Raw genomic sequence first — 25,844 nt, 5'->3', positions numbered from 1 at the left:
ATAAACATTTAAAAAAAATTTTTTTAAGTTGTTAATTGTTTTAAAAAGAAAAAACAGTACGTATGAAGGAACAAAGATGAGATGACAGATTTCTTATGGGAAATAACAAGAGAAGACAGTAAAGTTGTATCTCTAAAGTACTGCGGAACAAGATTGTCAACTAAATTCTATACCTAGGGAAAACAGCTTTCAAAAACAAAGATCAAATAGAGTTTCCAGGGGCCCCTGGGTGGCTTAGTTGGTTAAGATCTGACTTTGGCTCAGGTCATGATCTCAGTTTGTGGGTTCGAGCCCCACATCGGGCTCTGTGCTGACAGCTCAGAGCCTGGAGCCTGCTTCACATTCTGTGTCTCCCTCTCTCTCTCTCTCTCTCTGCCCCTCCCCTGATCACACTGTCTCTAAAAAATAAATAAAATGTTTTAAAAAATATACAGTTGGGGCACCTGGGTGGCTCAGTCGGTTAAGCGTCCGACTTCGGCTCAGGTCATGATCTCACAGTTTGTGGGTTCGAGCCCCGCGGGCTCTGTGCCGACAGGTCAGAGCCTGGAGCCTGCTTCAGATTCTGTGTCTCCCTCTCTCTCTCTCTCCTCATTCCCTAATCACACTGTCTCTGTCTCTCAAAAATAAATAAATGTTATAAAAAATCTTTTTAAAAAATATAGTTCCCAGACATGTAAAAGCTGGAAGAATTTAAGTAATAAACTGCTACAGTTCTTTAGGCAGAAGGAAGAAGACACAGTTGAAAATGTGGATCTACACAAAGGAATGAGGCATCAAAAAGTAACAACGTGGCCAAAAACACTAAAGAAATAAAGGGGCTGAATCTCAATGGTTAAATTTTAGAGGAACATGTGCGATTTTTTAAATCCAAGATTTAAAAAAAAAAAAAATTTTTTTTTTTTTGGCCCAAACACACAGGGGGCCATGTGGCATAACACCCACAGAAGGACAGAGCTACTACTGGCCAAGAGGGGTCCCTGGGGAATAGGGCAGCACCACTTGAGGCACCCTCCTCAGGAGGGGAGATGCCCCCCGGCTACCCTGGGACACCTCAGGGCAGACAACGGGAGCTAATCCAAGAATGGTAATCAGACCTGTGGCAGCAGGAACACAAGAAGGAAGGTGCAGGAGGTCTGAGACCATCTTCCAATGCCAAGGGCAGTAGGTGAAGCAGGAGGGCTTGCTATGTAGGGCCCTTGGAGGTGGAGGGGAGGAGCAGATCACTGTAAAGAAGCACCCTCCCCTAGGCTGACTCCACTACAGGCAGGGTCCCCAGGAGATGGACAGTTCTTGCCCGCAGAGTTCACGTGGTGGAAGTGGAAGGCAGAAGAGGTCACCTGTCCTGGTGGCTGGGTCAGAAGATCTTCAGAGACGTCACTAGCTACAGGCCTACCATTCTCTTTGGATCGTGTTATTTCTCCTCCTCCATACGCAGAAAGTGCTTCAGAGCATCCAACCCCAAGATGTATTCAGTGTCACCTCTATAAAAACCTTGGTTGCAATTACACAAGGAAAAGCCATACATGCCTGCGCCCCCCGCCAGCATGAGGACCCTCAGTTACCATCCAGCAGTCCCTACCCCAGGAGAGACTCCAACGCGCTTTTCCTTTTTTTTTTTAAGTTTATTTTGAGAGAGAGAGAAAGAGTGCATGCAAGCAGGGAGTGCATGCAACAGTAGGGATGTTCTCACGGGCCTTATTTAGGACCTTGTGGGCAAGCAGGGAAGGGGCAGAGAGAGGGGGAGAGAGAAAATCCCACTGTCAACACAGAGCCCGAGGCAAGGCTTGAACTCACGAACTGTGAGATCACGTCCTGAGCCGAAACCAAGGGTCAGACCTTGGTTTGACTGAGTCACCCAGGCACCCCCCAACATGCATTTTTATTTTTACTTATTTTCTTAATGTGTATTTATTTATGAGAGAGAGAAGGAGAGCAGGGGAGGGGGAGGGGGAGAGGGAGAGAGGGGTAGAGAGGACCCGAAACGGGCTGTGAGCTGTTGGCACAGAGTCCGATTCGGGGCTCGAACTCACGAACCACGGGATCATGACCGGAGCCGAAGCCAGATGACTGACTGAGCCAACATGCATTTTTAAAGCAGACAGCGTGACACCGGCTTACAGTGGGGGGTCCAACCTGCTGACCTCACCTGGATCCACTGCTCACGGTTGATCTCCACACCGTTAGCCCGCAGTGAGGTGATGGCTCGGTCAATGATCTTCTCCACCATCTGAGTGTTCCCGTTGGCTTCCTCCAGCTTGGCAGCCGTGATCCAGATGTGCCGGTCAGTAGGGATATTCTCACGGGCCTTATTTAAGACCTTGCGGGCGTTTTCATAGGTCTCTAGCCTCGCCAGAGCAAGCCAGAGCTGTATGGAGAGAATACCAGCAAGCAAGGGGACAGTGTTCAGGGCAGCTCGCCAGGTCAGACGGTGAGCCAGCCTTAACAGGCACAGCCCTTCCACCAAATTCTTTCAAACAGCTCTCAAGGATCCATTAAATAGAGCCCAGGAACGTGTACGGCGACACTTTTCCCTGATCTGATTAACTGTTCAGTTATGTTTCTGACTTATCAAGGGGCTCTGGAAACATGAGAAGGTGACAGATTCTCAGTCACACGTTTCAAACACCAGGTAAACGCACACGGTGTGCCAGACTCATTGCGGGTGCGGCACCGAAGACGAGCAGGACACGACCGCCGACGCCACAGAGGACGTCCGGGTGCTCAGCCTTCTGGGGGCGCGCGTCCCGGCTGCTCCTTCTGCAGTAGTTCATCACCAAAGATGTGCACGGGCTCTATCTACTTCTATACAAGTAAAGATTAACTTTCTTTGGAGAATTTCACAATACCCCTTAGGATAATTAAGGACATGTTAGGTATCATAAAAACACCACTAAAAATCACTGCACAGAATACTGTGAACCAGAATGTTTGAAACTAAAGAAACCCAACTAGCTTTGGGGCAATGAGCCTCTCATGCTAAGCTGAGAGGAAATTCTATCAGTATTTTCCACCATCCGCCGCTGTTCTGTCCCGTTTACAAACTCTGAGCTGAATTAGAAGGACTGGCCCCTGCAAAAGAGGGCTCAAAACAGAATTCTCAGTAGCGGCCAGAGCCGAGCCAAGATTCCATTCTGCACTTCTTTTAGGAGCACAAATGACCATGGCTACGCCGGCCGTTCCTCCTGGCAGTTGTGTTACCAGGTGGCCTTGTGTGTTTTCACGCTGCCTTATGGCCCCAGAAATCACAGCTCAATGCTCAGTGGATGCCACTTCCAGACGCTGCACTTGGGCTCAGGCAGAGCCTGGCGGACTCACCTCCACGCTGGTGGGGCAGCACTCCACAGCTCGGCTAAGCATGATTCTAGCATCTTCGGGCTCTTCCAGTTCAACGGCCGCCTTCCACAAGCGAACCGAGTTTGGAACATGTTCAAGGGCTGAGAAAGGTCAGATAAGAAATCAGGTCACAGAGAGGCAGGGTGCTCATGTCACAGGGAGCGCTGCCGCCAGCAGGACCAAAGGATGCCTCCCTTGGTGGCCAGGATCACAGAGCAGCCTTTATATGGGTTCTCCGGAGTCTGGGGCAGACACAGCCAAGCCCAGGGCAGAACATCTTCGGTCACAAGCAAGTCCAGGACACAGCAGAAGACTGAGGGGGGGGCACAGGGAGCTGTGCACCATCTGCTCCCACTCATGCTTGAATACCAGTGTTAAGAACCACAAGAAGGCAATCGCCCACGCACGAAGGGCTGGTCAGGCAGGTTGTGTGTGAGTGAGCAGAAGTCAGGGGAAGAGAAAAGAGAAGCGGCCCTGGGATGCATGTCTCTCCAGGATGGCGTGCATCTGAGGGCCGGCGGCCCGTGGGCTCTTTCCTGGCCTGGGAGGGGTGACGTGCACTGACGGAACACTGGCCCTGCAGCAGGTAGGCTCCTTTGGTGGCCCATGGGCAGGAGCATATGTAGTGACATCAGAGAAGGGGGACAGACCCCCAGAAGAGGCTACATCTCTGTATAGTCCTGAAACTTCCAAACCTTCGTTTAAGCAACAGAACCCTTTCTTCATATGCAACTTATCCGAAAGTCCAAAACACAAGGCAGACCAACACAGAGCCTGGCCGCGTGAGCACTGGGGGAGCGTGAGGCCAGGCCCTCTAGTCGGCCCCTGGCAGGGGTGGGCTGACAAAGAACAGCAGAGCAGGACACCCGAGCACCTCGAAGGCAGCTCCCCAAATGGGCTCTTGTTTCTTGGAAACACATGGGCCACACTTGTGGAAAAGAGACCTAAGATTTAATGGTGCAGAATCTACAGACCTACAAAATTTCTCATTTGAAATCAGGGCACAGACTGGGGCCTTCTGGGGCCCCTGAATGAAGCCAGGACATGAGACGGTGAGCCTCCCTCACTGGCAGCAGCAACTAGCAGGCCCCACTTCAGGGGACGCACGGCCCCCACCCAATCCAAGGGGCTGTGTACCAGTGCCATGGAGCAGGATCACAGAGGGCCGTTCGGGGTTCACAGAATCCCTCCCAACGGTGACCTGACAATGCCCGCTGCTGAGCTGAGTCCCATCATAGGGAACATTCCCTAGCCAGACCCTGGATTAGACCAGTATCTGGACCCATTCCATCAGGAGGGGCAGGGGCTGGTTCCTTCTGAGTTGGATTTGCCTTCCCTGCCTACAGAGCTCTGCCAGTACCACACAACCACCACACACTCAAGAAACTTACTTCACAGCGAAAAACATGCAGCAAAGAGCTCAGAATGTGGGATTCCCTGGCCTTACCACATTCCCATCATATGGAGCAAAGGCCCAGCAGAACAGTGGGATACTACTGAGCATTTCGAGCATGGCTGGGAGAAACAGCCCAAAGCAACAGACCTCAGCATCATAGGCTGCAACCACCTACAAGGGTGCTTCTCACACAGTCAAAACACACGTCCAGGAAGTAGTGACATCCAAGCAGCTCCCCAGACTACAGGTCACTACCCACTGGGAGAGCCTGGTTCCCGCTTCCACACCTGTGAACCGTGTCGTTGGGAGGTTTCATGGCCACAGCTCTACCGCACTGAAAGCTGAGCCCTCTGAGGCCAGTGCACCAGCCCTGGCTGGAGAGGGGACCGCTGATCTCCAAGGGGAGACTGCGTTACACAGTGTACTCGGGGAGGAAAGCCCCATGACCAGAGCCCAGAGAGTGCTAAGGCCTGGCTTAGTATTCCCATTTCCAAGAGTGAGTTAATGGAAGTGTGGTGGCCCAAGAAACCACCACTGAGGATTTAGACTCTTCAGGAGTGACAGTTTGAGTCATTGGTCCAGGAAAGTACCCTGACCAGGTAAGGTGCTAGCAGAGGGCACAAGCATTGGAAGAAGAAAGTCCTAACCTCTAGCCAAGTGACCAGCCAGAGACATGAGGACATAGAACTACACCCGCTAATCCTGCAGGCACACATTAGCTACTTTGCCCCTGATTTCCTTCTCCATGTTACACTACAGACCAGTGGAAGTAAATTTCATCATTCAGTCTCAACTTTCCAGTGGGACTGAACTTACAGGGTCATTTCCTTCACCAACAGATGGGTACGACACCCAAGATTACTTTTTGAGAGACAGTGGGAATTCCTCCACTACTATCTCATCAGCAGCCCACAGAACTAAAGTTAAAGCCCGCTACTGTTGGCCGGTCCAGCTTTGCCACAGCTCTTCCCAGAGGCCAGCTACCATGTGGAGACTCTATGGCAAGCTGGTGTAGAAGGGGAGCCCTGGTGTATAAGAGCAGTCTGAAGTAGATATGCCCGCAAGCAGAAGATGGGACCACACAGAGGCCAACATGATCTCCAGCCGTGGTCCTGCAGGGAGGACACTCAGTTGCTATCCCTGTGCTCACGATGACCCGACAATGACGGCCACTGGAGGCTGCCATGACTTATGTGCCACAATATATGGTTTTGGTGTAAATTAACTCCACTTCTATATGACTGTACTAACTGCACGTCACGAAGAGCTGAGTTGGCAAAAAGCAGCCAACGGCCCAGCCTCAGGCCCACATGTGCCCTAACAGACAAGAACACCAGCTCAGAGGTCAAGCACCATGCTCAAGGTCACTCAGGTGTCAGATTAGCATTTCAAGTTCAAATCCTCCCAACAGTGGACTAAAAGGTCAGCTGCATTCAACTGAGACCCAGAACTCACATGCCAGCAACTAAGGGCTGGCAAGGTGTCCTAAGGCACTGATGGAAGTAACTCATCTTGATTTTCACCAAGAACTAAACAGAGCGGCACCTGGCTCTGCCCCAGGCATCTAAAAACTGATGCTGTTTTTGGAAATACTCTAAGGACAGGGGCAGGCCAGGACCACGACCAGGAAGCAGAGGCACAGGCCAGCTTGAGGACTCCATGTTCCTTCTACCTTAGCACAGCTCTCTGAGAGAAGCAAATCCCAGAGAGCCACTGCCCTCGAGATCCAGCCTGGCCTGGGAAAGCCATCATTCAACACTGCTCTGCAGACCCCCCCGGGTCCGCTCCCCTCTCCAAATCTGGAGCCAGCTGGAAATGAATCCAGGTAATCTTGCGGTGAACAAGGAGTGGCCACAAAGACATTCTGACCATTCATCATCAGTTGTGGCAGGCAAGATTCAGTAGAGCTTTCCTAAATAAATAATGCTAATTACCCAGAGTTTAATATGTTTCTCATTAAAGAACTATTTTTCTGGCTAAAAAAAAGCTGATTTCTATAAACCAAGACAGGTGCTAACTTTCTGCTCTTGGCTTCATTTTAAGAGAACGGCTGAGCATTTAATGGGTAGCAAAGCTGTAGTCAGGAAACCAGACCCAAGAGAGGAAAACGCATTCGAATACACCCAGACACATGCAGTCAGGTCACACACAAGGGGCACTCTGCCTGGCCGCTATCAGACACAGAGAATAAACAGTCAGAAACTGTGTGTGAGAATACTCACATGGCCTGATGTCACACACCTCCAACATTTCACTCAAACACCCACCTTAAAAACAAGAGCTGGAAACCTCTCACTGAACGCTGCCCTCAATTCTACAAAACATGCCTCGTTTTAGCCACACTCCAAATTCCAGTAGAGTATGCCACTGACAGGTTTACTCCGGACCAACCCTGTGCTGCACATCCGCTCTGGACAGAGACCAGGAGCGGCAACCCTGTCCCAGTCTGTGGAGGGAGAGACACTGCTCCTACCACGGGCTCTGCAACGACAGCTCTACCCACCACACACGCTCTATCTTGACAGTGACTCCTGGGTGTGGTCAGCCTCCCTGGCATGCAAACCGTTCACTGTGACACAAGCCGACGGCACATGCCGCCCTGCTTGAGCACCAAGTGAGAAGATAGGTCCTATCAGGTGACCTTGCAAGGGACTCCATTAATGCACAGCTCTGCTGTGACCACCCAGTTTGCTCAGCCTTAAAACCACATGACGCGCCACTACCTGCCACGGCGTCTGGCTCCTGGCAGTGGAGAAGACTGCCAGCCCGAGGCCTGCTTTGGGCTGGCTCAGCTCGCCTTCCACAACCACCACACTGAGCCCTAAGAAGCAGGTTCCGAAGGAGTACTGTTCTTGCAGATGGGAAAAGCCTGGGCCACAGAGCGACTGCTTATGGGTTCAAGGTCACACAACAGGAAAAGGCAGGTGTGGGATCTAAACCTGAGGGCCTCATCCAGAGTGTAAACTACCCACCAATCTAAGAGGATCCAAGAGCAGAGGCAACCCAACCCAGAAAAAGGCCTGAAAATGTCACCCATCCCCTAACCATTTCTGCCAAAAGTCTGAGCAAAGCAGCAAAGAGTCTGCTCTCTGAGAACACAGGCACCAGGAACACGGGCACCAGGAGTGGAGAAGGCGGCGCTTCCCTCACATGGGTCACAGCCCCAGAAGCATCCGCTGGTGATGGCAGCCCCAGGGAGGCTCACCTTTGCGGAGAACCCGCTTCTTTGCGCGAATGTCTGTTTCCAGCTCTGCTGCTCTGATGTAAATCCTGACAGACTGAGGGAGATGACGGACAGCTTGGGCCACCACAGCTTTGGCTGTGTCCCCCGGCTGCAGCCTGGCTGCTTCTAGCCAGACATCTTCACTCTGTGAGGCAAAACAAAAGAGCAGTAAGTGTCCATGCAGGCCATGAGCTGAGACAGAGCAGCAGTAGCCATGAAGCTCTCAGGAACAGGAGGGACTGGGTTCATTAGACCTGTGGCCCCAGGTTTGACAACCAAACCTAAGTCCATCAGCTCAGCCTCACACATGCCTGCACCAGAGACCCCCTAGAGTGCCAGTGCTTGGGAATGTGGCAGCAGCACCTCTGTGACCAAGTGGAGCAAACATACAACACTAGGAGAAAAGAAAAAAGTCTGCCTTCAGGATGATAAGTCAATTGACAGACGACCTGGAGATATACCAGCCGGTGACTGTGGGATTGCCTGGGAAGTTCTAATTTATGCCTGATGTCCTGGGGTCAGGATTCAGAGAAGGGATCGTTCACTGCCAAGGCCATCCTAGTATGCACAATAAATGTATGGTACCCTAGAGGGTCTCAAAGGACTTTTTAAAGCTTGTCTAGTCACTTTACCTCCCAAAAAAGTACTGGAAGAGTCTCCTAAGAGTTAGAATTAATCTTTATGTCTCTTACATTGGGAGGTGGAAAAGCTGACCAGTTTAGCTTTCTTGTTAAGGTTATTCTGCCTTTAAACAAATTGCAGATAAGCCTTAAATGCTAAATGAAAATAAGCAGGAAAAAACCCTTTCACACTTTTTACCTCCTCCCCCTGGCCTGTCCAGCTGTGTGGAGTTCTGGCACCAAGAAGCAGGAAGGTTTATCCTACCTCAAGTCCCTCTCACACACGTGCCCTGCATGCCACAAACACTGCAGGTCCCTCAGGGGCCGGCATCTCACAGCGTTCCCAGAAAACCCGAACCCAGGCCGTACCTTGGGGCACATCTCCGTCCCCTTCATAATGAGGTTTCGGGCGACTTGCAGCTTCCCAGTGACTTCTTCCAGGCGGGCGGATGCGATCCAGGCTGGTGGGTGATGAGGGTTTGTCTCCCGGACAGACTTGAGGAGCAGTCGTGCCTTCTTGATGTCACTGCCAGGGTCAGAAAGCACACAGGGTCAGGCCACCACACTGCAGAGGGTGTGCCCAGGCCCGGAACGAAGACACCAACATAGGTCAGCCTCCCTGGCATGCAAACCGTTGAATGTGATGTCCCTAGAGACAGAACGTACTCAAAACTCGGACCAGCGCCCTTCTGAGACTGCTGCTGAGCACCCAGGCAAACAGGCCATGAGCACCTCTTCAGGCACCAGGCAGGCACTGAGGTCAAGGGTCCAAGCGTGGGACTCAGTTAGCAAGGTGCCCTCTCGCTCAGCATGCACACAAAATTCGAATATTATTTGTAACATATTTAATATCCACAACATATTTAAACACATAAAGGGAAAAATCAACCCACTTCACCATATATTTTTTTTAGAATGTCCAGATTCTATTTTGGTCACATATTTCTCTAATAAAATCCAAAACGTTCTAGGCAACCTGAGTCCCACTCCTTCCCACCAATCCCACAGAGCACTCACTTGATGTCCCCTCCATGGGTCGGAATCATGGAGTTTAAATCCGTCAGATAGCCTTTGGGGTCAACCACAGTCTGCCCGCTCACAGAGTCTGACACCTGCAAGGCAGGACAAGTCAAGCAGGAATTGGAGGGAGTCAAAGACGCCCAAAACAAAGTGTCCAGAGGTCTCTGGGACCCCTCTCACAATCCTGACCACCAGTGAGTATGGAATCTATAAAGGTAGGAAAACAACCGTAACTCAAAACTACAGTTTGTGATGTCCACAAATGAATCTCACATAGATAAAACAAAAATTTAAAAAAAAGTCATAAAAGCCCTGGGGCGGGGGGAACTTAGCTAAACATAAGAAAGGTCTATCTATAAATGAGTGAAACCTTCATTATACCATTCTCTCTGACCGCGAAGCTTAAAATTACCATAATAAACAATAACAAAAAAAAAAAGAAAGAAAGAAAAGAAAAGACGTGTACAGAGGGTGCTAAGCGAATTCAGCAAGACAAGAAAAAGAGGAAAGTGGTCTAGACTGGAATGGAAAAGATAAGGCTCTGTCTGCAGATGACTGGCTATGTAGAAAATCCAAAGAAGCAACATTAAAAACTCCCAGAACTAGTAAGCAATTAAAGCAAGGTTGTAAACAGATACAAGGTTGACATACAAAAGTCAATCACTTTCCCATATACCAGCAATGAACAAAAGGAACCTGAAATTAAAAACAAAGTATCGGGTGCCTGGGCAGCTCAGTCTATTAAGCTTCTGACTTTGGCTCAGGTCATGATCTCATGGTTCCTGAGCTCGAGGCCCCCTTGGAGTGAGCTCTGCCCTGCGTCTCTTCCTTTCTCTCTCTCCCTCCCTCTCTCCCTCTCTCCCTCTCTCCCTCTCTGCCCCTCACTCACTTGTGCCGTTTCTCAGAAAAAAAAATCTTAAGAAAAATTTTTTTAATTCTAAAAACACAAAGTATCATCTACTCTTCCTGAAGAGGAAGTACTTAATATCATTAAGGTATCGGTTCTTCCCATCTGGATCTATAGATTTAATGCACTTACGTAGAAAAGCAAAGACCCGCGGTGGCTGACACAATATTGAAGCCAAAGAACAAAGTTAGAGCGCTGTTACTACCCAACTTGAAGACTCACTGCAAAGCCACAGTAACCAGGACAGTGTGTAATGTCAAAAAAATGAACAAGTAAACCAGTGGTAGAGAATAGGGCCCGAGGGCGCCACCTAGTTCAGGCAAGAGAGCATGTGACTCTTGATCTCAAGGTTGTGGAGTTCAAGCCACATGCCGGGGGTGGAGCCTACTTTGGGGAAAAAAGAAAAGAACAGAGCCCAGAAATACCGTGAAGAGCAAAGGCAACACAGCGGAGCAAGGACAGTCTCTTTAACAAATGACACCAAACCCACTGGACGTCCACGTGCAGAGAAATGAATCTAGACATAGACTATACACCCCTCACAAAAATTAACTCAAAACAGAATACAAACCTAAATATAAAACACAAAACTACAAAACTCTTACATGGCAGCACAGGAGAGAAAATCTAGATGACCTGAGGTTCAGGGAGGACTTTTTAGATACAACACTGAAGGCACCATGCATGAAAGAAAGAACTGATAAATTAGACTTCATTAAATTAAACAATTCCTGTCTGTGAAAGGCATTGTCAAGGGAATAAGACGACAAGCCACAGACTGAGAATGAATACCCAAAAAGACATATCTGATAAAGGACTTGTACCCAAAACATAGAACTGAAACTCAATAATACAAAAACAACCCAATTAAAAAGTGGGGCAAAGACCCTAACAGACCCCTCAACAAAGAGATCCAGACAACAAATACAAATATGAAAAGACGCTCCACATCATATGTTACCAGAGAAATGCGGATGAAAACAACAGTAAGATACTACCCCACACCTCTCAGAACGAGCAAACCCAGAACGCTGACCCCAAGCGCCATTGAAGGGGAGGGGCAGTGGGGGCTCTCACTCGTTGCTGGCGGGAATGCAAAACGGAGCAGCCACTCTGGAAGACACTTCGGTGGTTTCTTCCAAAACTAAACATACTCTTACCATATAATCCAACAGTCACTCTCTCTGGTATTTACCCAAAGGAGTTGAAAAATTACAAGTACACACACGAAACTGCACACAAATGTTTACAGCAGCATTATTCAAAACTGCCAACACTTGGAAGTAATCAAGATGTGGATCGGACAAAACTGATCCAGAAAACGGAGTAAAATCAGTGGTGAAAAGAAATGAGCTATCAAGCCATGAAAGGACACAAAGGAGTACACTTGAGGTTACTGTAACATTGTGTGTCCACTATACTTCAATTACAAACATTTTTTTAAAGAAATAGCCACCAAGCATGCCGAAAGATGCCCAATCTTATTAAGATTAAAGCTAACATGAAGGCCGCCCAGGCGGCTCAGTTGGTGGGACATCTGACCTCGGACCAGGTCATGACCTCACTGCCCGTGCGTCGAGCCCCCAGCAGGCTCACTGCTGTCAGCACAGAGCCCGCTTCGGGTCTTCTGTCCCCCTCTCTCTGCCCCTCCCCCACTTGTACTCTCACTCTCAAAAATAAGTAAAACATTAAAAAAAATTTTTAAGCTAATGTGAATAAAAAAAAAAAGACACGGAGGACATTTAAGTGCGTGTTACTAACTGAAAGAACCCAATCTGAGAAAGCTACACACTGAATGGTTCCAACCATCCGGCATTCTGGAAAAGGCAGAGCTATGGAGACAGTAACAAGTTCAGCAAGTGCTAGAGGTTGAGAGGCAGGAAGGTTTGGTGATACAGTAACTGGCCCTTGAACAGCACGGCTGAGCTACACAGGTCTACATGGATTTTCTTCAACACAGGATCATACTGTAGATGTCTTTTCACTTACAACTTTCTTAATAATATTTTCTTTTCTTGTGCTTCCTTTATTGTAAGATTATAGTTCGTGATACATACAATGTAGAAAATATGCGTTAATCAACAGTCAGCGTTATCAGTAAGGCTTCCAGTCAACAATAGGCTTTAGGAGTTAAGTTTTTGGGGAATAGAAAGTTATTCAATTGAGCAGGGAGTCAGTGCCTCTAACCCCTGCGTTGCTCAAGAGTCAACTATGCAATGGTGGATACTTTTGTCCAAATCCGTAAAATGCACAACACCGAGAGTGAACCCTGCCATGAACTGCAGGTTTGGGTGACAATATGTATATGTAGGTTTATTAATTTTAAATACTGGCCCACTCAGGTGGGGATGTTGGCAACAGAAGAGGCAGAGGGTACATGGGAAATCTGTCTTTTCCTTGCAATTTTGCTGTGAATCTAAAACCACTCAAAAAAAAGTGTAGTTCTTCCTCGTGCTGCCGCCACAGACCTCTGGTGAAGCCCAACATCGTTAGAAGGCGGACCTACGGTTGCCTGGGTGGCTCAGTCGGATGACCAGCTCAGTGGTTCAGCTCAGGTCATGATCTCGCAGTTTTTTAGTTCAAGCCCCATGTTGGTCGGGCCCTGTGCTGCTGACAACTCGGAGCCTGCAGTCTGCTTTGGATTCTGTGTCCCCCTCTCTCTCTGTCCCTCCCCTGCTTGTGCTCTGTCTCTCTGTCAAGAATAAATAAACATTAAAAAAAAAAAAAAGAAAAGAAAAGAAAAGAAAGCAGACTGAGAAGTGCATCCAGCACCATTCAGACCCATATGTCAAATTAAACAGAGAGGCACTGACAACAGGGTGCACAGATGATTCAATGGCCAGATCTCGATGCCTAGCATGGATTACAGGAGCAACAAGAAAGTAAAGCACATGCTGCCCAGTGGCTTCTGGAAATTCCTAGCCCACAGCGTCAAGGAGCTTGAAGTGCTGCTGCTGTGCAGAGACCACGCACAGGGTCTCCTCCGGGAACCACAAAACCACTGTGGGAAGAGCAGCCCTGCCAGCCAGCAGGCTCAACAATCCCAAGCCAGGCTGCGCAGCGAAGAAAATGAACAGATGGCTTATGTGCACGTTGTATTTATGCCAATAAAACCATAAAACTACAAAAAAAAAAAAAACGGGTAAAGGACTTGAGTAGACATTTCTCCAAGGAAAAGACACGATAAGACATTTCTCCACCTGGAAAGACACTCAACACTCATTAGGGAAACAAAGGAGAACCACAATGACAAAGAGTATTACCTCACGCCCATTACAATGGCTATTACCAGAATATCTGACAATAACAAATGTCCACGATAGGGAGAAACTGCAACCCTCAGGCAGAGCTGCTCAAAGAATTAAACAAAGAATCACCACATGATCCGCCATCCCACTTCCGGAAGCAGGGACTTAAACAGCCGTGGGCACACCCATGTTCACAGCAGTACCAGCCACGACGGTTGAAAGGTGGAAGGAACCCAAGTGTCTGTTGAAAGCAAAGACAAAAAGGGACCTACACATACACACAATGGAGCATTTTTCAGCTTAAAAAAAAAAAAAAAGAAATACGGACACACACTACAATACGGATGAGCTCTGAGACCACCACGCTAACAGAAATAAGCCAGTCACAAAAGGACAGATACTGTACCAATCTGCTCACATGAGGGTACTTGGAAGAGTCCAATTCATAGAGACAGAAAGGAGTTAATAAGGTCCGGGAGTGGGAAATGGGAAGTTAGTGTTAATGGGGACAGAGCTTCAGTTTGGGAAGATGAAGTTCTAGAGTCGGGTGGCAGCGACGGTCATATAACAGGAATGTACTTTACACCACTGTCTGTACACTTAACAACTATTAAAATACAGGGGCGCCTGGGTGGCTCAGTTAAGTGCCCGACTTTGGCTCAGGTCATGATCTCACGATTTGTGGGTTTAAGCCTCACATTGGGCTCTGTGCTGACAGGTCAGAGCCTGGAGCCTGTCTTCGGATTCTGTGTCTCCTTGTCTCTCTGCCATTCCCCCACTCACTCTCTGTCTCTCCTTCAAACATTAAAAAAAAACCTATTTAAATGGTAAATTTTATCACATGTATCTTACCACAAAAAAGTTACCGTGAGAAAGAATTTTTAAGAAATTACTCTATATTCCACAAACAACTCTAGAAGAGAAACAACTACCGAAGACGCGTGCAACAGGAATGACAACTGACGTCAGAGCAATGTCACCTAGAGGAACCGGGCAGAGCACACGCCAGAGGCAGCCCTGACAGCACGGCTGGAGGCACACAGGAGAGGCCGCCTGCGCCGGCGCTAAGCACGGAAAGCAGACGGAGGCTTGCTTGTTGGAGGGGGTTGGCCTCTCAGGCCGGCGATGCGCCCTGCCAGTGCCGCGACCAGCTGATCACAAAGGCGCAGCCTCTGCTGTGGGCTCTCCAGGGCCGTGTGCTGGAGACACAGCCTAGCCCTTAAGTGAAAAACCCCACAATTCCACTTTAAAGACACCACAAAAATGTCTACTTAATGATAAAAGCACAAGAAGTTCACCAAAACAGGGTTTGTAACGGCAAAATAACAGTGAACTACTCTCTAATTTATAAAGCATAAAGTAGGAACACTTCTGGTGACATAAAAACAGGCAGTTTTTTAAATTTGTAACTGATTTGTATTATAAAATACTGGCTTGCCATAAAAAACTGATGTACAGTACAACTTCCATGGAAATGCACAAGTTTCCCGCTGCACCAAACAGTAACGGGGGAGACGTTCACTCTACTGTTCGTATTCGGCCACTTCTCATCACACATAGCTCCCCATCCACACCCCGTGTCATCCACCCTCCCCACCATGGTGTGCCCTAGGAACGTGCAGGCGCATCTGTGTGAGGCCACGCTTGGGAGGGCTGCACATGCCACCACAGGCACCCAAACACGTGAGGACTCTTCTTCCCTGATTTTGTGTTCTTGTGCTTTCTATCATGCAAAAGGTTTTAATTTGTATGTAATGAAATTTGAAAGTATTCTTCTTCATGGTTTCTGATATGCATGTCGTAATTAGAAAGGGTTTTGCACCTCACCTGGGTTTTCTAGAGCACTGACAAACTGACTCAAGTGCAGGCAGAAAATATGCACATTGAACTTTTTACTGAAGTAGAATTAGCATACGACGTGTAACAGGTGTACAGCACTGATTCGACAATTCCAGGTCACTCAGGGTTCACGACGCGAGTCACCCACCATACGACGTTACCTCAACATTTCTGATGATTCCCTACGCTGTACTTTTCACCTCCGTGACTTGTTTCATAACAGGAGGTTTGTACCTCTTAAGCCCCCATTATCTATTTCACCTATGCCCTCTCTTCCCTCTGGCAACCACCTGTTTGTTCTCTGTATTTAAGAGTCCATTTTTTGGTTGCTTTTAAAGTTCCACATCTAAATGAAATTATCTGGTATTTGTCTTTTCCTGTATGAATTATTTCATTTAGCACAGAACCTTCCAAGCCTACCCATATCGTGGTAAGTGACAAGATTTCCCTCTTCAGAATGGCTGAGTGGTCCCACACTGCAATACGCGCAGGTGCTGAACTTCGGCATCAAGGTGGAAGGACTGAGCCCCACCGACAGAGAGCACGCAGCTGGTCACGAGTGCCTCCGTTCGTCTGCCCACCAGGCAGTCCTCTGTCACCTGCGACTGCCCGCAGATCCCTAAGACGTAACTAGGGGCCCCACATGGGCTGGGCCTCACCGCTGGCACTGAGTGCATCACGCCTGTGCATGGCCTGCTGGCAGATGGACACAGGGTCCTGCCAGGAAACTACATCGTCAGAGGTCTGCTTATCCTCTAATAAAGCACTTCAAAATACGAACTTTTCACTAATGTGTATTACTTCTATCATCAGAAAGCAATTTCTAAATCTGCAGGAAAATGGTGTGTGACACAGACTCACCTGGCTCAGCCTCATGTCCATCAGAGTGTTCCTTGCTTGGCCGATCTTCCTCATGTCCAGCTCGCCTGTGCCAGGTGTCATCAATCCAGGTGTCATTCCACCTGGGTATGGAGTGTTCAGCCCACCTGGATAGGGCGTGTTAAGACCTCCAAATTGCTGGGGGATGAGGGGGAAAGGACAAAAAACACTGGATTGAATCTTCATGCACAGGAATCCTATCACTCTGAAGCCTTTCCCTTGTAGCCTGATATGCGCGCAGCCACAGCCCAGCTTCTGAACTGCAGAAGCACTCACTCTAACACCCCCCATGGCTCCCACTACTGATCTGTCTAACCAGACTAAAGACCTAGTCGCCTTCTTTTCAAATGCTCACGGTCTGTCGAGGATCCACTGAAGTATGGTTCTCTCCGGTCTGTAAATGTTTGGCGAAGAAACTGTCAGGAACGGGAGTCAACTTCTCATAGCGTGGGTTCCGCTGGCGCTTGTTTCTGGCATCGCCGACCTCAGGAATGCTCAGCCACTCCTCTTCTGTGACTTCCGCCAGCTTCCTCTGGAAACGTTCAACCCCCAAAACACGTGAATTCCCTGACGGAATTTCATGTGCACAAGAAAAACCATGCTCGCCCTGACCCCTGGTCCCCAAATCATCATGGTTTAGAAAGAATTTTGATGCAGAAATTATCTACTTCACTCAGAAAATTCAATTTCTTGGATCTACTCTATTTCACTCAAATGCAAATTGTTCTGCCAAAGACAAGAGGACAGGATGGTGAACTTTATGTACAAATAGAATTAAAGTTACTAAGAAAATAAGCTCACATGTCCTGCTGAATAGAGGAAGCTTTTTTTCCCCAAACACACACACATACAATTAAACACACTAAAGCAGGGACCTTTTTCGATCACATGAATTTAATAAAAAGCAAAGTTGGGACACCTGGGTGGCTCAGTCCATGGGGCATTCAACTCCTGATTTTGACTCAGGTTATGACCTCATGGTTGTGGGATCAAGTCCCATGTTGGGCTCCACGCTGAGCATGGAGCTTGCTTAGGATTCTTTCTCCCTCTCTCTCTCCCCCTCCCCTGCTCACGCTCACTCGCACTCTTTCAAATTAAGTATTTTAAATAAATAAATGTTAAAAAAAAATTTTAAAAAGCGCAGTTAGTAAAGTCTCATCAATCCTCCCCCATTCCCTGCTGGGTGAGTTAGATGCACAGGAAACTGCATGCCGTCCATCCACTTACTTTCAGATCTGAGAACTGCTGTTGAATTTTGGGCCGTTCCATTCGGTATTTCTCAATTTCTTCTTTCTCCCTTTGTTCCCTAGGACGTAAAATGTGTGCATGCATTAGAATTATTGGATGTCAGGGCACCTGGGTGGCTCAGTTAGTTAAGCATCCTACTCTTGATTTCAGCTCAGGTCATGATCCCAGGGTCATGAGGTTGAGCCCTGTGTAAGGCTTTATGCTGGGTATGGAGTCTGATTTAAGATTTTCTCTCTCCCTCTCCCTCTGCCTCTTTCCCCCACATTCACACATGCATGCTCTCTCTCAAAAAAAAAAAAAAAAAGGAAATAATGGATGTCCATTCTGAAATGAAGTCCTTTTATTATGCCTCTTTAAGTCACCAAAAGAATAATTCCGTATACTCAGCAGCTAAATCAAATATACTTTAAGTTATCAATAGATACACCCAAAATTACACTGACTCAATTATTGACCAAATGAAAACAAGCAGAAATTCACTAAAATAAAAGTAAGCCGGGGGGCGCTTATGTGACTAAGTTGGTTAAGCATCCAACTCTTGATTTCAGCTCAGGTCATGATCCCATGATCTCATGATTCATGAGATTAAACCCCACATCAGGCTTCCCACTGACAGCACAGAGCCTGCTTAGGTTTCTCTCTCCTTCTCTCACTGCTCCTCTCCCATGCGCATGAGTGCACATGCTCTGTCCCCCCTCTCTCAAAATAAATAAACTTTAAAAAGGGAGAGGGCAGGTTGTCTTACTCTGATATAAATACTGCACTTGAGTAGGAGTGCATTTACAGCTTTAAAATTCTACAGAACCCCAAGGGTAGAGCCGTCCTATGAAAACCGAACCCCCGTCCCAGTTCCCTCCGGGCTTCCAGCCTGTCACCGCGTCCCTCCCTTCTGAGCAGGCGGCGCACTTCTCAGTGCACCATGCGCTGTCTCATGACCCATGCACCTGGTCTTCAGGGACAGAGACCTACTGGGTTCTGGCGGTCTAGGCCCAGGTCTAGGCACTCAGAAGAAATTTATGGGTTACTGTGGCAAAGCACCAATCGAGTTAAACAAGTTAATGTGATCCACATAACTCATATTTTCTAACGTTGAGATTTACATTTTCTTCACAAGGTAAAAAAGAAAATATCAGAAACATGAATGTATTATGACAAGTGACATGCTTGGAAAAGACAAACACCTCTCCACGAGCTGGAGACGTCAGTCCTCATGGCTCCTATTACAAAGCAACACACACAGATGCCCCCATCAGCTTTTCTGGTTAAACTTGTTTTACCTGATTTTAATGCAGCCTCAGGATCCAATTTCTACTCCACAGGAAATACTGAGAGCAGACAAGGGAAGGGCACCATGAGGAGATGGGCAGCCACTCTGTAACTCAGGCCCTTCCACCAAACAACTGACCTCTTCAAAAAGCCAATGGCAGGAAAAGGTTAAAAAGGCAGGGGAAGGGAGCAGATTTAGGAGTCAGGAAATGAGGAGTGATTCTGATTGTTATCTTGGTTTGGAAAAAAGCAGTGTTACTATGTTCTAGAGACCAGCAGAAAAATACAGCAGCGCCTCAGTGGCTCAGTTGGCTAAGCACCCGACTTTGGCTCAGGTCATGGTCTCATGATTTGTGAGTTCGATCTCCACATCGGGCTCTGCACTGACAGCTCAGAGCCTGCAGCCTGTTTCAGATTCTGTCTCCCTCTCTCTCTGTCCCTCTCTTCCTCACACTCTATCTCTAAATAAATATTAAAAAACATTCTTTTAAAGAAAACATGGATATGGACTGGCCGTCAGGTAGTCATTGGAGTGAAGCTTCAGGGTTCATGCTGCTGGGGGCAGTAAAGGTGCTGCATCGGTGCAGAGGACAAACTGACCCTGCTCTGACCCAGCAAAGACCGCCAGCGGATGTGGCAGAAGCGAATGTGCGAGCTGCGTGGCAAGGGAGGGGGCTACATGAGGGCGTCCGGCCTACTGCGCTGTCCCACTGCTTTGTGTCATAGAAAGTACTCATAACACAAGTTTCAAAAGCCAAGCATTTTTCCAAAATCACTTAATGACTTTCTATATGAATCCATGTCACTCAGTTTTTTTAATGAATTCCAGAAGACTGAAATCAAACCTTCTTTAATATGCAAAACCACATATACTGAACCACTATTCAAATATAAATCCATACACATCTATGTAATAACAAATAACAAGTTACAAAAAAACCCTGAACAACTGTATTTCGCTCTTCTAAAATCAAAAACTCTACATCCGTTATGGGAAGTTACTAAATTGCACGTATAATGAGCAACGTTAATTGTCACTTTCTGGACTTACACAAGACACCTACCTAAGTTCCCCACAGAGAAACCACAAGAGCCTGGCTGAGCAGCCTCCTTTTGGACAGACCCCAAAGGACAGAGTTCACCTGCTCCCTCCAGGTTTATTGTCACCTGTCCCCCCAGCCCAGCCCGACTCCTCACAGTCCCAACGCTGTCCCCACACTGATGTGCGGAAGGAGATTCTCAAGGCTCAGCCCCTACCAATGAGGATTTACATGTTCATCTGTCATCTTCAGCTAACTTCCAAATTACTTAATAAATATCAACCAACATCACTACACCCATCTCAAAGGCAGTAATTCTGATGTGTGGTCAGAATAATTTCTCAAATTCTGTGGATTTCTGGAAAACAATTGAGTTCTTAATCTCTCCACTCCAGCCCCCAGCCCGAAGACTACTCTCCAACAGCCTGGCATTTATCTAAGTGTGGCTGTCATAAACTACGATCCAGGGAGCCTCAGAGCTGGCAGACACATGTACTGTGCTTGCAACCTTTCTCAACATCTAAAATAAGTCAAAACAAACCTTTCTTTTAAAGTTGGGTAAACACAGGGGCACCTGGCTGGCTCAATCAGTGAGCATGAGACTCATGATCTTGGTTGTTGAGTTTGAACTTGACGAGTATAGAGATTACTTCAAAATAAGGGGCGCCTGGGTGGCTCAGTCAGTTAAGCGTCCGGCTTTAGGCCATGATCTCATGGTTCATGAGTTCAAGCCCTGAGTCAGGCTCTGTGCTGACAACTCAGAACGTGGAGCCTGCTTGGGATTCTGTGTCTCCCTTTCTTTCTGCCCCTCTCCTGCTCACACTCTGTCTCTCTCAAAAATAAACATTAAAAAATAAATGCAATACAGGGGCAGCTGGGTGGCTCAGTCGGTTGATCGTCCAACTTCAGCTCAGGTCATGATCTCACAGCTTGTGACTTCAAGGCCTTCATTGCACTCTGGGCTGACAGGTCAGAGCCTGAAGCCTGCTTCAGATTCTGTGTCTCCCTCTCTGCTCACAGTCTGCCCCTTTCCTGCTCACAGTCTGTCTCTCCCTTCTCAAAAATGAATAAACATTAAAAAAAATGTTTTTCATCACAATACAATCTGGGGCACCTAGGTAGTTCAGTCAGTTAAGCATCCGGCTTTGGCTCAGGTCATGATCTCATGGTTCGTGGGTTCGAGCCCTGCATCGGGCTCTGTGCTGACAGCTCAGAGCCTGGAGCCTGCTTCAGATTCTGTGTCTCCCTCTCTCTGCCCCTCTCCTGCTCACAGTCTGTCTCTCCCTTCTCAAAAATGAATAAACATTAAAAATTTTTTTAAACAGAATACAATCTTTTTTTTTTCAATGTTTATTTTTGAGAGACAGAGCGCAAGCAGGGGAGGGGCAAAAAGAGACAGAGAACCCAAAGCAGGTTCCAGGTTCTGAGCTTTCACCAATGCAGGGCTCAAACTCACGAACCATGAGATCATGACCTGAGTCGAAGTCAGATGCTTAACCGACTGAGCCACCCGGATGCCCCAATACAATACAATCTTAATGTAGTACCTAGGAGGCTCGGATGGCGAAGCATCTAGTTTTGGGTCAGGTCACGGTCTCACAGTTCATGGCTTCGAGCCCTGCATTGGTCTATGCTCTTGACAATTCAGAGCCTGCCAGGGAGAATTCTCTCCCCCTGCCTCTCTCTGTCATTCCCCCAATTCACGAATGCTCGCTCTCTCTCTCTCTTTCAAAATAAGTAAACTTTTAAAATAAATAAACAAAATTTTTAAAAAGAAAGAAGGAAGGAGAAAGAAAGTTGGGTAAATACAGTGCAAAGGGCAGTAATTCATCTTACCTTCTTTCTTTTCTTCTCTCATCCATCCTTTTATCCAGAGCAGCATAAATAGCATCTGCTTCCTCATCATCTTTTTCGTAGGGCCCACTGGAGAAGAGGCTCCCAGCATAACCATTAAACTAAGGACAAAACAACATACTTAGAGGGTCAGCTTTTCCTTCAACACAATCCCCACAAGCAGAAACAGAGAACACCTCTAGTTGTGAAGTGTTTGCTAAACAATTTTTTTCAATCAGACAACCCCAAATTGAGGGAAAACAAAGTACCTCAACAGTACTATTCAGAAGTATCCTGGGCAGGAAAGATGGAAGAGCGACCCCAATGGAAAGAGACTAAGAGACACAACTAAGTGCAGTGCAGGGCCCTGGACTGGGTGGAACAAAAACAGGACACCAGTGAAAAACTGGTAGAATTCAAATGAGACCTAAAGACTAGGTTAACAGGGCTGTGTCAATGTTAGTTTCCTGATTTCAAAACTGTACTAAAACCATGTGAGATGAGAAATTTGTGAAGGAGTTCCCCACACTATTTTTCCAAGTTCCCTGGAAGTTTAAAATCATTTCAGAATTGAAATTTTAAAAATCTTTTCCTCTGAGTAAAAATGCCATCTGTTAGAACACACGTGAAGAAAACTTCAACTGGCCAAATACTAATTAACTAAGAGGATATGCAATGAAATAAAATAAACAAATCAAGAATCATCACCAATTCCACTTAGAATTTTCATCATTAAAAACCAGCCAAGACAAAACCCCAATGCTAGAACCGCTCTTCTGAAGAGACAACAGAAGTGCGTGATCTTTGCGCTTTTCCTGCTCCCCTCTCACACTCTGCTGAAGATACCCTGGGCACAAGAGTGCCCGCTGTACCAGCCTCTCTGAGCCAGTCACCAGCGATGCCAAGGGCACACTGAGTCAAGAAGCTGGTCAGCCCTTCTAGAGACTGGCTCGGAGTGTGCCACAAGTCACCTCATCATAGTTGGTGTCATTCAGATCCTCATCATCATCATCTGCAGCTTGGCTTTTCTTCATCTGGTCCCCAACAGTCCTCTTGCCTGGGGGTGCATGGCGGTCATCCACAGGGTCATTTGCGTCCCGGGCAGGCCCAATGTCTGACCGGGTGGTGAAGCCAGTGGCACTGCAGAAGACCCCAAGACACCCAGTCATCCGGGCGAACTTGTTCCTTTGTTCTTCCCTACACAGTCCTCGCTCAAGAACCCCTCTTTTCCTCACGTCGCTGGGAAACAACAAAGTGCCAGGCAGCAAAGGAACCAGGCACGCTGTGCTCTCAAACATCACCAGTCTGTTCTCTTTGAGAGAGAGAAAGCTTCTGACCTACCCTGAGGAGGTTACCAAGGCTACCTTGTGCCCCCCCCACACACATTCTCCTTGAGAGATTCCCAAGGGCATCAGACCTCCCTCTGTCCAAGTTCCAGTCTCCCATTTCTAATAATGTGCTGATTGTGTCCCCCACACATCCAAACAGGTCCTCAACCTCAACTTGACCCAATCAGAATTCCTTTTCGGTGCTCATCCTGCAGCTGCCCTGGGTGTTTCAGCTGACTGCAGGGCCATCCCAAGTACCAGGCAGGCACCAGAGCATCAGCTCTGCCTCCCGTGCTCTCCTTCTCCGTCCTCTCAGTCACCAAGTTCTGCTGAGTCTGCCTCTGAGATCTCTCCTCCCCAATCCCTGAGTCCCATCAGAGCTGAGAACGAATTTAGCTATGCCTGCCTCCTCGCTTCAGCGCAGCTCTGACCGGAGCATTCTGAGGTCCTGCGTCTCCTACAGGAGCTCTGGCCCCGCTGACCTCCTGCAGCACTACTCCACCCCTGCACCTTCTACCCACACAGACTCCTTGAGCACCCCTCATCTTCCTCCACGCCAAGCCTTTTTTCTTAACCACCCAACACGCAAAGCGCCAGTCTCACACATTTCTACATCTCTAAATCCAGGTCTTTGAGTGGGGCTCAAATGCTACCACTCCATAGAGCATTCCCTGATGGCCGGGACCCAAGAGTTCCAAATCTGTTCCTGTTTAGGGGCACCTGCATGGTTCAGTCGGTTAAGTGTCAACTTTTTTTAATTTTTTTTTTACGTTTATTTATATTTGAGGGGAGTGGGGCATAGAAAGAGAGGAGACACAGAATCCAAAACAGGCTCCAGGCTCTGAGCTGTCAGCACAAAGCCCAGGCGGGGCTTGAACTCATGAACCTTGATGAGATCATGACCTGAGTAAAAGCTGGACGCAGGTGTCCCTGCGTTGACTCTTGATTACAGTTTGTGACTTCAAGCCCCATATCCGACTTCTCAGTGACAGCGCGGAGACTGCTTGGGATTCTCTCCCCCTCTCCCTCCCTCCCTCTCTGCCCTTCCCCTACTCATGTGCACTCTCTCGAACTCTCTCTCGTAAAATAAAACTTTAGGAGAAAAAGGCTTAAAAAATAAATCTGTTCCTCTTTATGTACTTGGTAATGTAAATACCTCACCTCTCCTCGTAGGAGATCCTCTGAAGACGGTGTCAGTAAATGAGACTTGTGTTGTATGTTCACCCCTCTAACCCAGCCCCCCACAAGGAAACCCAATAGTTTCCCTAAACAAGTGAATAACTAAACAGAATAATGATTGCTCATTTATTTATTCAACCACTTATGATAGTTATCCACAGGACAGCCGTGGGAGACCCAGTCACAAGCCTCACAGATGCTCTGCCCCGAGCTGAGTTCCAACACCTAGTGTATGACGACCAACACCAGAGGGACTGTTGGCACTGCGACCCGCCACACAGAGGAATCTGGCCCAGAAAAGGGACACTTACGCTTTCGACAAGGATGTGGGGTCTGCCTGGACTGGGGCGTGTAGCCGCAGTGTCCCTACTACACGTCAGATTCACGTACTCCTCACTGCAGACCTGTTCACAGATCACCTTTTAGATCCAAAAACGGGCTCACAACCAACGCGTGGTCAAAGCCCAAGTCTCGCATCCTCTAGGGGGCAAGCAGCAGTGGTACTCAGCTCTGTCCCAGCCCCAAAGCATGATTCTTCTTATAAGGATTAAACCAAACCCAATGATGTCTTTCCTTGTGGGCACAGATTCTAATCTATCATCCCTCTCGAGAAATCTTTCCCGTCGCCGTTGGCAAGCTCCCCAAATCCGACTGATTCCCGCGAAGAAGCGTTGGTAGTGAGGACGGTCTTGCCCGGGGCCAGGCCGGCCCCCAGTCCCTCTTCCCCAAGCGCGCGATGCCCGCTCTGCTCGCGGGGCCCCCGGGCCTGCGCCGCCCGCTCCCGCCCCTCAAGCGCGGCTCGCCCCGGTCTTACCCCCGACCCAGCCCCGGCACGTAGCCGAGAGGCGCGGGCATGCCCAAGAACGGCTTCTTCTTCTTGTTCATGGCGTCGGTGACGACCACCGCTGGAAAGGGAAGGGAGAACGGAGGCCGCGGCCGAAGGCGAAAGACCACAAACGTCTCAGCCTTCTCAACAGGAAGAGCTCCTGGCCCGGCGTCACCCGCGCCCCGGAAGCAAAGGTCGCGGTCTCACGAAGCCCCGCCCACTCCGCATTCCCCGGGCGGAAGTTCCTGAAAGCGACTTCCGGCACCGGCAAAGGGGCGGGGATGTGGCATGCGCACGCGCGGTAGCGCCGGATAGTGGGGCTGTTTGCGAACCGCCCTGCTGGAGACCTCCGGGAGCGACGTCATCCTGGAAAAACCCTGCAAGACCTCAAAACTCAGCCTGGGGCATTTTTACTTACTGTGTGCTTTCGACGCGTTTCGGAGGAGATCTGCCTGCACAGGAGGGACCCATGGGTCCCTTCCCTCTCTGAGTCAGCCTAACCGCTGGGGACCCCTCATTATCAGGCCTCGCGGTTCACCTTTGCCTTCAGGATTTTCCTGGCCCTGGGGTCAGGTCTTAACACGGCCGAGCGGGGCTGCACCTGACTAGTTGTGGACAGTTTGTGTGCGGTCCATGTGTGGTGATTTGGGCACACCTGT

The 25,844-nt window shown here is 48.4% G+C and overlaps 1 protein-coding gene across 1 annotated transcript in view; it reads right to left on the bottom strand.

The window, feature by feature from the left end:
* Window positions 1-25,364, bottom strand: part of PRPF6 (pre-mRNA processing factor 6) — a 47,210-nt gene extending 21,846 nt beyond the window's left edge. Inside the window, exons 1-11 of the mRNA XM_029916072.1 lie at window positions 25,174-25,364; window positions 22,824-22,992; window positions 21,856-21,974; window positions 17,693-17,771; window positions 16,821-16,997; window positions 16,448-16,603; window positions 9,590-9,684; window positions 8,942-9,098; window positions 7,935-8,097; window positions 3,316-3,434; window positions 2,147-2,365 (exon numbers count right to left, since the gene is read on the bottom strand). Coding sequence (XP_029771932.1) covers window positions 2,147-2,365; window positions 3,316-3,434; window positions 7,935-8,097; window positions 8,942-9,098; window positions 9,590-9,684; window positions 16,448-16,603; window positions 16,821-16,997; window positions 17,693-17,771; window positions 21,856-21,974; window positions 22,824-22,992; window positions 25,174-25,244 — 1,524 coding nt within the window. The 5' untranslated portion in view covers window positions 25,245-25,364. The remainder of the gene's footprint in view (window positions 1-2,146; window positions 2,366-3,315; window positions 3,435-7,934; window positions 8,098-8,941; window positions 9,099-9,589; window positions 9,685-16,447; window positions 16,604-16,820; window positions 16,998-17,692; window positions 17,772-21,855; window positions 21,975-22,823; window positions 22,993-25,173) is intronic.
* Between the last annotated feature and the right edge of the window lie 480 nt (window positions 25,365-25,844).

This window comes from Suricata suricatta, chromosome 12 (assembly GCF_006229205.1).
Source record: "Suricata suricatta isolate VVHF042 chromosome 12, meerkat_22Aug2017_6uvM2_HiC, whole genome shotgun sequence".
Lineage (NCBI taxonomy): Eukaryota > Metazoa > Chordata > Mammalia > Carnivora > Herpestidae > Suricata > Suricata suricatta.
This window is presented reverse-complemented; position numbering and strand designations above follow the sequence as displayed.